The following is a 16,621-nucleotide window of genomic DNA, read 5'->3' as shown; positions in this document are numbered from 1 at the left end:
AGCAGACAGGCAAAACCTTTAAGCATGTTCACATATAGCAGTTCTTGTTTATGTCATCAAAAAACCCTAATTCTGCTTCATGATGCTATACTGGTGCAAGCTGGAATAATAAAAATCTATTTTCATTACATGGATAGATGGAGATGTTTTGCTGCTCAAGGGAAAATTTAGCTACAGGAAGAATCCAGAGCAGGACAGATTTGCCAGGGGGCACAGCTTTGCCCCAGACCTCTTTTCTCTCCCCATAGCCAGCCCACCTTGTCTTACCCCCTCCCCTGCCCCCACACACTCCTCACACTGCTTTGCAAGCTTCCCCATTGCCCTTGCAGTTCTGCAGTTTGTATGCCACTATTACTCCCCCATTTCCCACCATAAAAAGACAACCAGTGTCTGGGCAAAGTGTACAGATGCCATATTCAAGACATTTCTTCAACAATTCACCTTTTTATGTTAATATATTGATCTACTGATAGAGTGATAGAGTAATAAATCAATCTATTGATAAGACTAAAGATAAAAATTAAACGTTATAATAAAAGTTAAAGCATGCATGCATGATAGAGAATCCATGAAATATTGCCCCACCCCTGGGACACAAGCAAACAGGCAGCTGATGGGTAATTCCTGCCTGACTGCAAACTGGGCAGTGGGTAATAATGCAGAACATGCCCTGAAACAAAAGCTCTCCAACCGACTCTCTTTGAAGATGCGGGAACCTCGCCATGTGTAATCAGCCATTAAAACCCTATTAAAGGCTGAGGACATTTTTCTGCAGGCCAGCTGGCAACCCTAGCAATTTCACAGAACAGATCTGCACACCACAGGAAAAAAGTTTGGATCTCCCACAAAGCTGATTGTTTCAGTTGTTACAAATGACACCAAATCTGCCTTCGAACCAAAGTATGTGTGAATATTGTTATACCCAAGAGTACATATGAATATTATTAATGTGAGACAAAAAAGTAGCAGGCGACCTTTTAAAAAGTTAATATGTATTTTAGCAAATTATGATTTTACATATAAATGGCCATTTAGAAATGCAAAAAAAAGAGAGCTTTTGGTTCATCTCTTTTGGGTCTGCTTATTTTCATGTATTGTTCTTTTTTCCTACTCTTTTTTTCTGGCGCTGGTTATCAGCAATGGCCTCCTTGATCACAGTCTACTCAGCTACTATAGGACACCAGTTAGTACTTTCATGCTAAAAAGAAAACATTTGGGAAAGAAATGCTTCCTGGGATAGGGGATGGGATGAGGTACCCATGCTACAAGCAATTCATTGCACAGTCTAGTCAAAGTTACCCAAAAAAACCCCACCCACGGCTAACATTCTCACAATGAAAGTGCATTTGACTAGAGCAACTAAGATTCACCAGTCTTAACAAGTGCACTACTAGAAGACCAAATCATTAAATATTAACCTGTCTCTGAAACAAAATGAAGTTATACTTACTTCCATGCCAAAGTATCCATTTTATCCCTATACACTTAAGCACCACTAACCTGGTATGTTATTTTAGGTCCAAGTGTTGGGTGAAATTCACTGAAAAAGATGCACTCAATTCTGCTGTTGCCTTCCATAACTGCAAGAGAATAAACATACAGAACTGACAAGAGTCTCCCAAATACATTCCTTCTAAACTGAGGGGCCGTTTCTGCACGGCCACCGTACACCTGGCCACTCCGCCACGGCAAAGAGAGTCTCTGGGTAGGCGTGGGGGTGAAGCCTCGGGCTTCACCGCGCAGGGTGTGCGGTAGCAGGCACGAGAGGTCGGGCCGCAGGAGAGCGCCGCGGGGCTGACCGCGCAGAGCCGTACCTCTTCCAGCTCCTCCGTCCGACTCCGCGATGTCCTGGAGTAGGTAAGCCTGCTGGAGCCGTCTTAGTCCTGGCCCATACGCTTCGCCCTCCGGACCCTGGAGGACGAATTATTGGCTGGCTGCGAGGGCCTACGGCAACCATTTCCACAGGCGAAGCAACGTGAGGCAATTATCGAGAAACCAGGTGGGAGACAGCGTCTTCTCGGTGGCAGCGGTTAAGCATCAGCGCCGCCCGGAAAACGCTTCCTCCCAACAACAACCTTTAAGGGTTGTTGTTTAGAAGCGACCCTGGCCGCCCACTGGGGAGGGAAGCCGAGTCAGGTCAGCCCAGCTGCTGAAACGGCAGCAGCAAGCGGCGGCGCTGTCTTAACGGGCTGCGCCACCAATGAGGGAAACGGCGTTTTACCGCCCCCAGGCCGTCGTTTATGGGCCGTGCGGAAACGGCCAGAGTATTTTAAAAACTGAACTGATAATGCTTTTCAAACAATGGCATTAACATTACTGTAGATGTTAAAGGACCAACAAGCTGGGCTCACTTGCTTGAGTTATCTGATAAAGTCTACTCACCAGAAGATCTATTGCAGCATGCTTTGTTAGTCTTTCTGCTTTTGCCAGTGTACCATTTTGTAGCCTAGTCTGTAGGAACTGATTGTGTGCCCATCTGAACTTGTTTCTTCCAATTCAACAGCAACTAAGGTTTAATGTCCAGCAATCAACCACAGTAAACGGCTGAGCTCCAACTGATTCATTACATATTTTCATGTACGAGTTGCTTTTCAACTATTCAGCCCCCAAAACAGTTTACATTGGTCTAAAATAAAACAGCAACAACAAATCAACCGTACCATAAAATAAGAAAGTGCATTTCTGAAAAAGAAGAGGCAATACCATAAAGAGCAACGTTAAAGAACACCCTCAAAGAACTACCTCAACAAAAAGGTCCTAACTGCCTTTCTAAAAAGAATGCAGACCTGTTTACCTTGGCAGGACATCACAGATCAAGAACCCCTACTGAGGTAGAGCTGGCTCTTGCAGGTGGCAGCTTTGCCTTCTTCAGTGCAAGGACCTCATTACTTGATCATCCTGACTTGTGGAGAGGATTCACATGCGTAAGCAGCCTAACTCCAAAAGACAACACTGAGGACAATTCTCTGAGCTCATTGACTTTTAGCCCATTGGGTTTAGAATTGAACTGTAATAGTGCACTTTCCTGGGTAGAAGCACCATGAAATAAATCTGGCTAGGATTCTGAGTTGACCTGCAGTTTACAATTGATTTTCCAGTCCAAAGAGTTTCCAGTTACAAAGAGTTTTAACAGAAGCCATTACCTTTACTTATAACTTTCCTGCTCAAAGGAAAGATTTATTTTTCTCAGCACAGGACAAGGTACCCTTTTGTAGGGGAAACTTGTGGAAGACTACTGTATCGAGAAGTTTAGTGATGTGCACAATTGTTCCATTTATATCCCTAACTTTTCAAGAACCCCACTGAACCAGGAAAGGATTATTTTCCTTCACTTGTATTCTTCGCCTTGCCACTGCATATCTTCAAGGTTGAGTGATCATAGTATGGGTTTGGAATGAGGGAGAATGTTTTCAGGAGTACACGCTGGCCTTGGTTCATTGAAAACACCTGTGGAAGATTATTAATGATAGTGCTGGACAGCAAGCACATAGCATTTTGTCATTGAAAGGTATAAGAAGCCTTGTATCACTAAGATTTGAACCAGTGCTGCATGTGCTGGCCAGAACTTGGGGTCTTCCTCATTGCTGTTCCTGGGGTTCCCGCAACTGATTGAGGAAACTTGCTTGGTATTGTATCTCCTTCATGTGATCTTTTCACCTATGCCCACTTCAATAAACTTTCTTCTTTCATAACCACCTGTGTGCTTATTGTCTCCGGACCCAAAAAGAACCTTTTGCCTTTGGCAAAACACCTTATCTCCACGGAAGACATCAATAACACAGGAAGTCTGTTGTTTGGTTGCAGAAGACGACCAGTCTACAATCAGCTGCACAAAACTTCCATCAGCCTGAACCACTTCTCTCTGTCTGAAAGCGCAGATATGACCCGAGCACAAAATGAGCAGCCCGGAAGAACCTATTTCCTCCTTCCCTCTGCTCATCCGCCTCAAGTGGCCAAAAGACAACACTACGAAAAGGCTACTCACCAGAATCCAGAGCGTGGCTTAAATACCCATGCGCAACACGGCTTCCGACTCGAGCCCGGAGCAGGAGCCCAGCTGGACCCACGCATGCGCAATTGAAGTTGGGTAGTGGTACGGCGCATGTGCATGCCGCAGTCAAAGGAACGGCAATATCTTCGACAGATGCGCCTAGTAGCAACAAATTACAAATAAGTTCCTAGTTAATAGGAAGTCGCCCAGCTTACCACGTGTCTGGAGAGACTGCTTGATTTGACAGGGTTTCACCTGAGATGGACAGTCAAGCTCAACCTCTCAGGAACGCAGGGGCGTGTAGAATGGGTGGGCGGGACAACGCGAACTGCCCAATCAGAAACGGGTATTCTCTTTTCTGCCTTCTCTCGGAGTTCCTGCTGGTTCAGGATTCTGCTGCGGGAGCAGGTGAGTGGGAGTGCTGCGCTGCTTGGGATTTTGCTGTGGTAGAGCGAAGGGTGGCTGAGCGCAAGGAGCCTCGGCAGGAGTGCCAGGGGGCGGGGATTGGGAGAGATGGCTAGGGATCTTGCTCCGGAATGGGAAACTAGGCACAGAGGAATCCCCTTGCATCCAATGAGCCGTATCTTGGCGATCCGGAAACCCTTCTGCACGGAAACTCAGGCATCCCCATAGGTTGTATAGAACTGGCAGAAGAGGAAACTGCTTTATCTTACGAAGATGGAGTCGTGGGTGTTCCGCGTGTCTCCTTTCGCTGTCGGATCAGAAGGCGACGCGTTGGGTTGGGGGAACTGCAGTGCCTCTCTCCTCCCTCCGAGTCATTGTAAAAAATTATGTACCCGACTCTTTTGACAGAGCCAGTAGCAGTTCTTATATTCTGCTCTTACAACATAGGCAAAAGCGATGCTGTTGTAGAAGTACATGTGAAATTTGAAATACAGTCACACCAAGGACGTAGGTAAGGGTTTTTCCCCCTTGGGTTCAACCCCCCCCCCCCCCATTACATGTCCGAAGCTCCAAACCCCCCCCCCCCCGTTGGTGGGTTTTTTAAAATTTAACTGGTTTTTTGGTTTTTGGCTGCAAGGGGTGGGCAGTTTTTAGGCTAGCTGCACCAAAATTTCAAGGATTTGTTGGGAGACTCTCCTGATGATACCACCCAGGTTTGGTGAGGTTTGGTTCAGGGGGTTCAAAGTTATGGACTCCCAAAGGGAGTGCCCCCATCCGCCATTGTTTCCAATGGGAGCTAATAGAAGATGGGGGTTTACACCTTTGAGGGTCAATAACTTTGGCCCCCATGAACCAAACTTCATCAAACCTGGGTGGTATCATCCGGAGAGTCTCCTAAAGATACCCTGAAATTTTGGTGCTGCTAGCTTAACAATTGCACCCCTGACAGCAGGCACCCACCAAATTTCCCCAGATTCTCCTTTTAAATCCACCCCCTTTGGCATGGATTTAAAGGGAGAATCTGAGGTCCCCAGTTTAAACATTGAAAGTGATGCTGTTTCAGGGTGGGGGATAATCCACCCGAAAACAGCATCACTTTCAACGTTGTTTCTTCACACTGGTTATTATAGTAGCTCCTTTTGTCTCTACATGCCAGTTATTAGAATGCTGCATTCAGACTTCTGATTCTATTTCTGTCACCTTTTACATTTGCTTCTCATCTATCTTTAGTAATTTTAAGAGTTTCATCCATCATCCACCAAGGCTTTTAATTTATTTCAGCTATAGGAATAGTTTTTGTTCTTGATAATATCTCTGGTTTTGACCCATAGTTCTTCTGATTCATAACAGATGCAAATCTCTTATTTACATAGTCTGGAAAACCCAACATGGGGGGGCAATCCCCCCTCTGGAGGCAGCAAGGGCTTACACTGGCAGATTTGCCCTCCTTGGGGAACTTACGCTGACAGAAGGGCAAATCCACTGGTGGCTAGCTGCGGTGAGACCCTGGGATGCCTGGCTGCAGCCCCCAGCTCTGCAGCAACACTCTCATGACATGTCCAGCTGCAGTAGTGTGGTGGGGGCATTCCAGGGGGTGGGGCCCACCTTACCTGCCCTCCAGAGCCCGCTTGGCCCACATGTACCAGCAGAATCCCAAGCAGACATACGCCACACTTTTTGTGATGTATCTCTATCCTCGCTATGAGGGATTCAAATATGAGTTTAAAAAAACTTTTTTAGGCTTTTTGCACTGTGGGAAAGCCTTTTGGAGTGGGTGGAGCGACGCCAAAGTGGTGCCGTCCCCACCAACTTTGACAGCTCTGGATTAAGCTGCTAAACTGTTCCAGAATGTCGTTTTAACTGTATTTTGGCATTATGAATGTTTTGCTGTTTTTCTTCACCTTTCTTCTCATTTTTGATATTAGCAATTCATGGTCTGTAGATATTAATAATTCATGGTCTGCAGTCAGCGCCTCGTCTAGTTTTATCAGAGAGAATAGAGCTTCTCCATCTTCTGCTTCTGATTATGTTTCCTATTTGATTTCTACAACAAGCATCCAGTGATATTCACATATGCGATTGTCTGGTTGCCAGAAACATGTGTTTGCAATGAACAAATTATTGTCTTCACAGAATTCTGAGTTGCAGCCCTTCTTCATTCCATGCTCTTGGCCCAAATTTACCAACAGTATTTGATTCTGCTTTGTTTCCTACTTCTGCATTCCAGTCCCTTATGATTATCAGTGCATGTTTATGTGTGAGATGAATTTCCTTCTGGACACTTGCATAAAAACTTTCAATTTCTTCCCCCTCCTCATCTGTAGTTGGGGCATACATTTGAATGGCTAATAGCTCCTTACTGCCTGTTCTACATCTTGTCTCACTATTACAGCTATGCTATTTCTTCTGTGTTTGTCATTCCCCAAGTAAAATGCTTTGTAATTTTCTGATTGAAAATGTCCTAATCCAGTCCACTTTCGTTCACTCACTCCCAGGATTGCAGTGTTTACCTGTTCCATTTTCTCATCATAGGGTTTTCAAAGTAAGAGTCAGTCAGAAATTGTTTAGTGTTGCCTTCTGCTTAGTACTTAAATAAATAAATACTTATCAAGTATTTGGCAGAACTATTGCTTTTGTTGTCTATGGTACATCCTTCACCAGTGTTATTTTCCACTACTGCTGCTGTCAAGTAGTGACCTTTCAAGGATTTCTCCACCCTATCATCACTGGAACTGTTATGTTTAAACATGCTGTGTTCACATTTCTCTTATTATGCCTGGTTATTCCAGTTGGGTGTATGGTGCTGCATTTAATGGAATGGTTCAGAAAAGTGCTGTTAGGAAGGAAGAGGAATTTAGTCTATTCCACTGGTCATTGCATGTAATTGTGCTCTTAATTTTCCTATTTTGTTATTCAGTTTTTTGCATTGTTTGACATAACATGTATGATTTTTTGCATAGTTTCTTCTGCTTGTGAATTGTGATCTTAGTCCTGTTTCACTGTTTATTAAATGACTTGTCTGTTTGATTACATTGTCACTGGGGCTCAAGGCCAAATGCACAGTGTAAAACAGAGATGGGTTATAAAGAAATACATTTTTTTGAACTAGGAATCCTTGCTTGGCTGTGACTTTCCAGTGTGTACACATAGAACAAAATGCATGTGTGCTGGTTGCATACCGTGATCAGTTGTGCAGGGTGTGTTAATATTCCTCTGTATTTATCTCCCCCAACCCTCCCATCCTCCAGGTCTGAATAATAATCATTGGACAGGTGTTGCCAGTTCTGTTTTTCTGGAAAGGCATGAAAGTCATCCACTGAGATTTTTCAGGCTTGTTGAAGAGCATCTATCTTGGCCAAGACTAAAAAAAGGAATCCCATGACAAAAGTTTCTCAGAGTATAAAGGATGGCTGCTCTGTGGTATTCGTCTTACTAAACCAGACAGTTATGGCTTCCAGATCTGATTGCAAATCTTGCTTTTTACTAAGACACAACTTATAGTTCTATCCTAAGCCACAATAACGCATGACTCAGCAACATGAAGTATCAATGTTACACTATCTGAATGGGCTTCTTTTGCAGAAACCATTTTGCTTCCTGATGCTGAGAAGTGCAATCATTTGCACTGAAAAACCAGTAATAGCAGTGCTGGAACTCTTGTTACGTGTTTTATACTGGCTTCATTGTTTGCTGATGATTAGGATGTGTGTGCTTCCCCCCTCCCCCCATGCCATTCATCAATCCATCTCCAATTGTGAAAGTGTCTTTCTTTGTTTATTTGTTAATTTAAGGGAATGTTTTTATAGCATTCATTTTGATACAAACCTCCTGATCTGTGCAGTGCATACATGAGGCTTAAGCCTGACTTAACCCTGGTCCCTCTGCACATCTAACAGGATTCATTGTGAGGCCTCTTCCACATGCACAGTTTACCACAGATTTTCCCAGTGATCAAACCTTATGTCTTGGAAATATTTTCTGTGAACTCATTCTGTATACCTCCTTTCCCCCTGTTGTTTTGGGTTCCTCCTCACCTTATCTCTTCAGCTGTATTTATTCCAAATGCTACTACTGAAAACAGAACATCCCCCCTCTTTTTTTTTCTTTTGTGCAGGTGCTGTAGCATTACTGTGCATTTACGTTTTGAAGCAGCAATTTAAAAATGTCTCAGTCTCCATTTCTACTATTGAGAAGTACAATCCAAAATGGAATTCAAAACTGGAGTAGGCACCATTACCTGAAAGAACAGAAACACGTAGCCCACTTCCCCCACAAAGAACCACATTTTTAGGTCAGATTTGATCTGTAGTAACTCAAGACCATTACTGCAGCAGTCTCTGATTACATGCTGCAATTACATCTAGTACTCTTTTCAATTGCTTCAGCAACTCAGTATTTTACTGCTTTAAAATCGCTCTCTGTCCTAATGTTACTTTACCAGTTCAATATAAAATTGACAAAGCTGTTCCAATTGATTATGCTAGTTTTTATCTCTGTTGCATTGCTAGCTTGATATGAGAAAGAGAAAAAATATTTAAAATCCTGTTGAAAACAGAGGAGGAGGGGGAGGAGAAAATGATTGAAAGGGAGGTTTGGCAACTACTCTGGGCCTGGATAAGGTGTTTGCACAAAATTAAAAACACCCCCCCCCTACTGGAGTAGAGACCATTATCTAAAGCAGGGGTCTAAAACCTGTGGCTCTCCGATTGGCCATGCTGGCAGGGGCTGATGGGAGAGCCACAGGTTCTGGAGAGCCACAGGTTGCAGACCCCTGATCTAAAGGAACAGAAACATATAGCCCGCCCACACAAAGAACCACATTTTTTGGCCCAATTAGAGCTGAAATAATGCAAAATTGTTTCTCTGGCCAACCCTTGTCAGGTTCATCCTTCAAAAGAAACTTTCCTTGTCAATTTCATTCATTCCTGAATACTGACACAGTATATTTTCCCTTAACCTTAAATCACTAATTCAAGATGAAATTGACAAAGATGATACATTCAACCTGGCTTGTGTTGGTATTTTAATGTTACATCACTTATGCAATTTGAAAAAAGAAAAAAATCCTTTCAAAATGGAAGATGAAGGAAGGAGAAAATGGGTGAAAGGGAGGTTGTGTGACTATACAGGGGTATGGATCAGGGCTAGGAGTTTAGTGGGGCAGAGAAATAAAGACCTTTTCAACATGATTGCTTGCTCAAGGGAAGCTGGCTCAGAAATGAATAGAGAAAAACATCACAGTAAAAGTGCTTGGGAAATGGTGGAGGAGGAATAGTGAAGGAAAAATACAGGAAAAATGTTTCTGAAAGGGAGCAAAGGAAAGAAACATGCAAAATTAAAACAAAAAAGCATACCATTTGGCATCAAGATAGGCTGTTAACAACTTGTGTGGAAAAGCCTTAGTAAAGCATGAGCAGAGCAGCATGCATAAATGGCTCCTTTCGTCATGTCAGAACAGCAGTACAATCCTGACACTTCCTGCCTCTAATCTGTGTCACTGGCACAGTGGGGACATGGGGATTTACTGTAACCAACAAGTTTTCTGCTACATATTTAGCCAATGGTTTCCCAAGGACAGAACACTTATTTAGATTTGTAGTATCTCATCCTATACCAAAGGTTCCGGGCAAATAGTAGCACCATAGGCAGAACGGATGACAAACGGATCCCTGTCCCTGAGACTCAGATTAAAGAAAATATGGTAAAATAAAGGGGAGGGGGGAGAATACCCATAGAAATTTAAAAGACCTTTAATTTGACAGACAAATGTTGCCATTTACTTTACACATATTATAGTTACAATGAGGAAGGAAGGGAAAAGGCATGGTGGATTTGAAGGAAGGCTTTTGTGGAAGAGTGTACAGGCACTGTTGTGAAAAATCTAAGAGACAGGCAGTGACCTCTTTTTTTTCTGTTGCATTTCCTTAAGACTCACCAGTTTTTACTGAGCCATTGCTTTCCCTAATCCTTTCTTCTCTTCTTTATATACAGATAACCAATGGGTTCTCAGCAAGGACCCATTAGTCCTGGGAGTGCTCTGTAGTTATAGCCATTACCTTGATGTGTTGGGGAAACTGATCCATGCTGCACACTTAGCATCAGGAGTCCTGGAACAGGTGGAGAGTGAAAAGACAATCTTCTGTGGGTCGTGCTGGAGGCCCCCTTCACCATGGCCCTGACTCTTGAAACAGAATCCCAAATCTACCGCTCTCTCAGGGCTGTCTTTGGTGTTGCCGCACACCTTGTCTCACTTGGATTTACCATCTTTGTAGCTGTGGTTGCCAGACCTGGAACAAGTAAGTAAGGAGTTATGTTGAGTGAACTGCCCAGGAGACTGATAAGAGGAGACCCAAGTTTTACTCTTCACTCGACCAAGAATCCATCAGTGCCAACTGGGAGGTGGGCTACCATTTGAAAGTCAGTGAGACTTACAGCTCAATCCTGTGTAATGTAGATTAAAGTGGGCATAGGCACACCTAACTCTGCATGAGTTTGGGCTCTTAGGTTCCTAAATAACTTTTCACTCTTTCGGATATTTCTGCTTGTTAGGCTATGCATTCGAATTCCTAAACTGACAAGTGATAGGAAGTTGCTTTTGTCTGCCTCTATTCTTGATACCATGAGATAACCTGTTCTCTGTCAATATCATGATACTCATCCAAACATTACTGAATTAGCCGAATGCATCTTAGATGCAGAGAGGGGATGCAGAGAGGGGATATTTAGGGCCATATGTTAAATGTGACCCCAATAGGCCAGTTTGAGCAGGGCCTTTATCAGTTTGATCAGTGCACTTCAGTGCCAACTTGTGCAGCATTTCTGTAATGGAATGCAACACATGAGCTTGGTCACAGCAAGCTGATTTTTGGACTGCAGCATCTCCTGTGATCATATTTCACTCTGGATCTATTGTGAGAAGAAATGATTAGCATCTCTGTTAACTGAGACTCTCAATGAAATAAGAGCCTAATGCAAACAAGAGCTTAAGATGAGATTACCAAACCCATTTTCAGTGATGACATAATAAGTTTGGCACAGGGCTGTGCATTTGTTGTTGTCCATAGACATGCCATTTTTGTTCAAGGAAGATGTTCAGTGAATATTCCTTTAAAGAGATACTGTTGTACAATCCTCCATTTGCTCAGAAGTAAGTCTTACTGTGGTGGTGTGGGGTTTCCGAGCTGTATGGCCGTGTTCTGCTAGCATTTTCTCCTGACGTTTCACCTGAATCTGTGGCTGGCATCTTCAGAGGATCTCTTACTGTGTTTAATAAACTTGGTCCAATGTAAATATGCCCAGAATTCCAGCCTTACAGTACAATCCGAAACAGTCACACCCTTCTAAATCGAGGGGGTTAACACTGTTTAGGATTACACTGTTAGTTTGTCTCATTCCAAAACAAGGAGTCTTGGGGCACCATAGGGACTGATAGATTACTATGTGCTACACTTTTATGGACCAGAGCAGTAAAAACATATTGCCTCAGAAAAGTGCTAGTTTTTAAGATGTTACAAACCTTAAAAATTTTTTTTTACTGCTGCTGCAGTTTAACATGACTGACTTTCTCAAATGTTAGTCAATTCCAGAAAAATTTTACAGAGTTTTTTCCCCCAGTTTCTCATAGTTGGTTTGTGTGTGTTATGTATGTGCGTGTGTGCGTGTGTGCAGGTTTTCTTTACCTGTTGCTTGTGAAAGGAAATTGCAAGTGATTAAATAAAAATGTCAGCACTTAATAAACTTATGAAAATATAGCAGCATTTCTCTCTGGCAGTAATTATTCTTGCAATTGTGATCTGAATGTAGCTAAATTTTACCCAAGTGGATGATACCTATAGTTTCAATAGATGGTATCCCATAATCAAAAGTAAGTCTTGTCAAGTGGTCTGTTGGTCAGCCTGGAGATTCACTTTGCTGTCCTTTCCTTCCAGGTTTGTTCTCTTGGCATCCTCTCTTAATGTCTCTAGCGGTAAGTCAGACAAAATCTTTCTATCCTGGGAATTTTTGGATTCATTAATTGTTCAATGCAAAATTTGTTCTGCAGTCAGAGAGTGACTTAAGAAAGCCTGGCCAGAGTTCCAGTGGGAATTCCCCTTGATACTGTATGGGGAAGAACTTGTTTGATTTTGCTGGGGAGGAGAGCATCATTGTTACTTTTAGAGGCTAACTTGCATGCTGCCTTGAAAACCTGACAGGGTCGCTATAACTTGGCTTTGATTTGATGGCACTCTCCACCACCCATTTGAATCTGGGCCAGCCATGGTGATGAGTCTTTTTCTATCTCTCTCCAGTTTTCCTTACTGATGACAGAAGCCCTGCTGGCTTTCTCTCCAGAGAGCTCCCTTCTCCGGCCCTTTTCTCGCAAGACCAAGATCCGTTTCCATTGGGCTTTGCAGCTGCTGGCCCTCATCTGTGCACTGCTGGGCATGGCCTTCATCAGCTACAACAAATACATCAATGGGAAAGCCCACTTTGCCACCTGGCACAGCCTGACTGGCTTGCTGACTGTGTTGTATGCTACCATGCAGTGCATGGGGGGGCTGGTTCTTCTCTACCCAAAGCTGATGAAGAACTGGACGCTGGCCAAACTGAAACTCTACCATGCCACATCAGGGCTGATTGGTTATCTGCTTGGCTGTGCCAGTCTGATGTTGGGCATGTGTTCCCTTTGGTTCACCACATCTGTGACAGGAGTCTCCTGGTATTTGTCCATGCTCAGCCCTGTCCTCACCAGCCTGGTTATCATGAGCCAGGTGAGCAATGCTTACCTCTACCGCAAAAGAATTCAGCCATGAAAGCCATCTTGGAACAAGCACCTTGCAATACCTTGACTATTTCTTGCATTGCCTTTGAGTCCATGGCCTTGCACGGCACTGAAACTGGAAAATCTCTTTTTTAACTTATCTATTGCTTTGTATGATCTTTTGTACTTTAGATTTCTGATACTGCAAATGCCCATAATGTCAAACCCAAATTCCTTGAAGCTCCAGTATCTAAGCAGTATTTCCTTCCGTGTGAGTATCTCTGAAGATATGTCATTACAAAGGATCAGTGTTAGCCTAGCTGGAATCTTCTGCTGCTGCTGGAAGACCAATGTACCCACTTCTTAGCCAGCAGAATGTAAAGGAATCTCACCCAACAAGTAGACTCATCTTAGCCTCTGCTCTTATTTCTTTCCTACTAGTGAAGCACTTGTGGAAAACCAATGGAAACTTGTCACATTCCTTCTGGGTAAACCAAGTGGTGGAAAGACTTGGCATATCCCTAACCAGATATTTTTTGTAAGTAAAGATGAGGCTTTTAAAATTAGCTGACCCACTATATGGAATGGGTCCCTACACAGGGAGTGACTAGGCTAGTCAGACTCTTAACTGCACAGTACTTGCATTTTAAGAAAAACTTTTGGGGGAATAGGAAATGAGAGGCAAAAAAGTGGCAGGGGAAGAAAGGAGTGATTTACACTCCCCTACCACACTTCTGATTTTCCTACTCAGGGTGACCATATCAGCTCTCTTCCCTTCTCCCCTGGAAGTTCCAGTGTAACATGAAGTCAACACCACAGCCTCCACTGGTTTTTAAAAGGTTCAGAGTTGTTGTTACAGGGTTACCAAACATCAGGGAAAGGGAGCTGTGCTACAGATTCCTTCTTCCCTGAATCAAACTGAAGTCTACTGGCACCTTCACAGATTAACAAAATTTACTGCAGAATAAACTTTTATGAGTCTGAGATAATTTTATCGGATGTGTGGACCATCTGTCCATTCGGCAGATACATTGAAAGTTTATAAGCAACAGTCAGATTGTGGGGTTCAGTTACTGTACTGAAACTTGAAGTAGTCAATAAAGCTGTTTACACTATAGTAAAGTGACTGCAGGGAAAGATTGTAGGAGATTATAGGATAAATCAATTATGCCTGGCCTCAGTGCAGTGGACACAAAGGGCCTTTTGCAGAAACTTTTAGTTTTAAGGGAGTAGGAACTGCAAGGATAAACTTGTAATCCTATGTTCAGTTGCGCAGGAGTTGACAGGACTTGCTTCCATGAGACTGGACTCCACCAAGGCTCTGCCCATCTTGGGCTGCTGCAAATGCTTTTTTTGGCGAGGTTTAACAGCACAGTGTAAGCATTTCTAGCACACAGCACACACAGCACACACAGCACAGTGTAAGAGTAAGACTTCTTCCTTGGTGTGTGCTTAATAGTTCTCCAAGAGACTCACTCCAGGAGTGCAGTTTAATCAACTGTGGTATGAATGCCACCAAAGTTGGCACTATCTCCTGTCTGAGATTGCTCATGGTCAAGGAGAGCTGGTGTCTTGGGATAATGTGTTCATACTATCTGAAGGCAGACAAGAAGGGATGATCCAGTTCATCAGCTGTACATTCCATGACACTTAAATCTCCCCTCCCCTTTTGTAGAAGAACATTAGCTTCCTTTTACAAATGGCTGAACAAAGAGGAGGTACAATGGCCAAGGACAGCAACATGGGAAAAAAAAACAAAGCATGTGTGTTGAATCACAACCTAAACAAAACTAAAATGCACGAAAGGGCTTGCCTTAGCAGTTACAAAGCTGCCATAGAAACTAGCATTCAACTGCATATATTGATGTGAACATTTCTGGCCCTGCACACGTGTGGTCATCGCTTGTATTAATCTACAAATCAGTTGCCACATGGAAGACCTTTCTGTATCAGAATATTGGCACATATTGGGGCTCTCAGGAATGCTTCTGTAGTTTAGGCCAAGGGAGCTATATGGGTTGGGGAATACTATGGGGAATATTATTCTGTCTATAGATGGATGTTAAGACATCAATCAGGATGAACATCAACCACAATAGTTTCCTTCTTTGCATTTGTAGTTCTCAGAATAGCCAACAGCTTGTCACTTGTGTTTTGTTTAAAGTGTGCTCGAGCATGTGCAGTAGGAAGAGCATGGCTTTGCTCCTAAATGACTCCGGGGAGAGGAATTACTCATATTGTACTCGTTCTTAGAGAAGAAGGGAAAAATAACTCTCCTTATGAAGTGTGAAAGGGGGGAATTCAGGAATGAGCCCCTTGTTTAATGGGAGAGGAAAAAATACCATGGTTGCAAGAAAGACCAGTGATGAAACATTGGCCTTGATCATTGGCTAAAATGAATCATGATAAAGTTGCACTGAAACCAGTGGGACAGTATGCAAAGAACTTTTACTTTGATGGACTTTCTCTCAAGCTACTTAGAAGTAAGTTTTACTGAGTTCCGCAGTGCTTGTTTCTGGTGTCAATTAAACTTAGCTGGCCTATGGTGTTCTTTCCCCTTAAAATAAATGACTGGGTGTTCAGAATGAAACTGGTCCCCAAAATATAAAAAATGCTGTTGAACTAGGATTTCACTAAAGAGAGCAGTGCCAGAGGGGTTTTGGGTGAACTTTTTTTTACTTATGGTATATAAATGTAATTTGCAATAATGTATATTTTCGATGTCCCATGTGATGTTACTTCTGCACATGTGTGGTATTCAGCATTATAGAAAGGCTTTGCCATCCTGGGAAAGAGGTACCCAGTTACCTTTAGTGCTGAAAATAGGAGCAAAGTCTCTTCATTTACAAGTGAATAGGGGTAAAGTACATTGTACTAGAGGAGTTCCCTATCAGAGGTGGGCATAATAATAGGTCCTTTGGGGATATCTTTCTCTCTTCTAGTTACAGTTAGCAAATCTGGTTGAAAATGACAGCCTGTTTCCACTAGAGATCGCATAACCCTCACACATGTGCATTGCGGTTGCTGAAACGTCTTGTTCTCAGGCCTGAAACAATCCCCTACTGGACAAAAATGGTCGTTTCTATCAAAGTGTTTGATAGTCTTTCTGCAGGGCAGGTATTGCAGAGCCCAATCTGTATTCAAGCGCACTCTCTTAAATAAACCTTTCAGACAGTGGCAGTGACTCTGGCATGTTGCCACTTTGTCCATTTTAATTCTTTTCTTACCCACTAGATACGTTATTCAGTGAGGAGAGAGTGCAACAGCCCCACCTGGAGGGGTGTTTCAAATGTTTACACACATCTCCTTTTAACTCTTGAACAGTTATGCCATAAATACATTTCACACATACTTGGCATCTTACATAAGAACATAAGAACAAGCCGGCTGGATCAGACCAAAGTCCATCTAGTCCAGCTCTCTGCTACTCGCAGTGGCCCACCAGGTGCCTTTGGGAGCTCACATGTAGTATGTGAACGCAATGG

General features: G+C 43.1%; 2 protein-coding genes across 6 annotated transcripts in view; one reads left to right on the top strand and one right to left on the bottom strand.

The window, feature by feature from the left end:
* Positions 1-4,463, bottom strand: part of NPRL2 (NPR2 like, GATOR1 complex subunit) — a 22,442-nt gene extending 17,979 nt beyond the window's left edge. Inside the window, exons 1-4 of one of the 3 annotated variants that reach the window (XM_048489906.1) lie at positions 4,247-4,463; positions 3,986-4,150; positions 2,383-2,626; positions 1,501-1,580 (exon numbers count right to left, since the gene is read on the bottom strand). In XM_048489906.1, coding sequence (XP_048345863.1) covers positions 1,501-1,578 — 78 coding nt within the window. In that variant the 5' untranslated portion in view covers positions 1,579-1,580; positions 2,383-2,626; positions 3,986-4,150; positions 4,247-4,463. Of the gene's footprint in view, positions 1-1,500; positions 1,581-2,382; positions 2,627-3,985; positions 4,222-4,246 lie in introns of those variants that run through there. The other 2 variants (XM_048489904.1, XM_048489905.1) reach the window with 2 other exon arrangements.
* On the top strand, positions 4,129-16,621 carry LOC125429116 (transmembrane reductase CYB561D2). Of its 3 annotated transcripts, none has more exons than XM_048489908.1 (4): positions 4,129-4,399; positions 10,388-10,692; positions 12,325-12,362; positions 12,685-16,621. In XM_048489908.1, exons 2-4 carry the CDS (start codon positions 10,566-10,568, stop codon positions 13,186-13,188), a joined length of 669 nt encoding a protein of 222 aa, XP_048345865.1. In that variant the 5' UTR covers positions 4,129-4,399; positions 10,388-10,565; the 3' UTR covers positions 13,189-16,621. The 3 variants fall into 3 exon arrangements, with proteins under 3 accessions (XP_048345865.1, XP_048345864.1, XP_048345866.1); XM_048489907.1 differs by lacking the exon at positions 4,129-4,399 and adding an exon at positions 4,618-4,907; XM_048489909.1 differs by lacking the exon at positions 4,129-4,399 and adding an exon at positions 8,330-8,687.

This window comes from Sphaerodactylus townsendi, linkage group LG03, assembly GCF_021028975.2.
Source record: "Sphaerodactylus townsendi isolate TG3544 linkage group LG03, MPM_Stown_v2.3, whole genome shotgun sequence".
Classification (NCBI taxonomy): domain Eukaryota; kingdom Metazoa; phylum Chordata; class Lepidosauria; order Squamata; family Sphaerodactylidae; genus Sphaerodactylus; species Sphaerodactylus townsendi.
The sequence above is the reverse complement of the archived record's forward strand: the minus strand, read 5'-3'. Positions and strand labels throughout refer to the sequence as shown.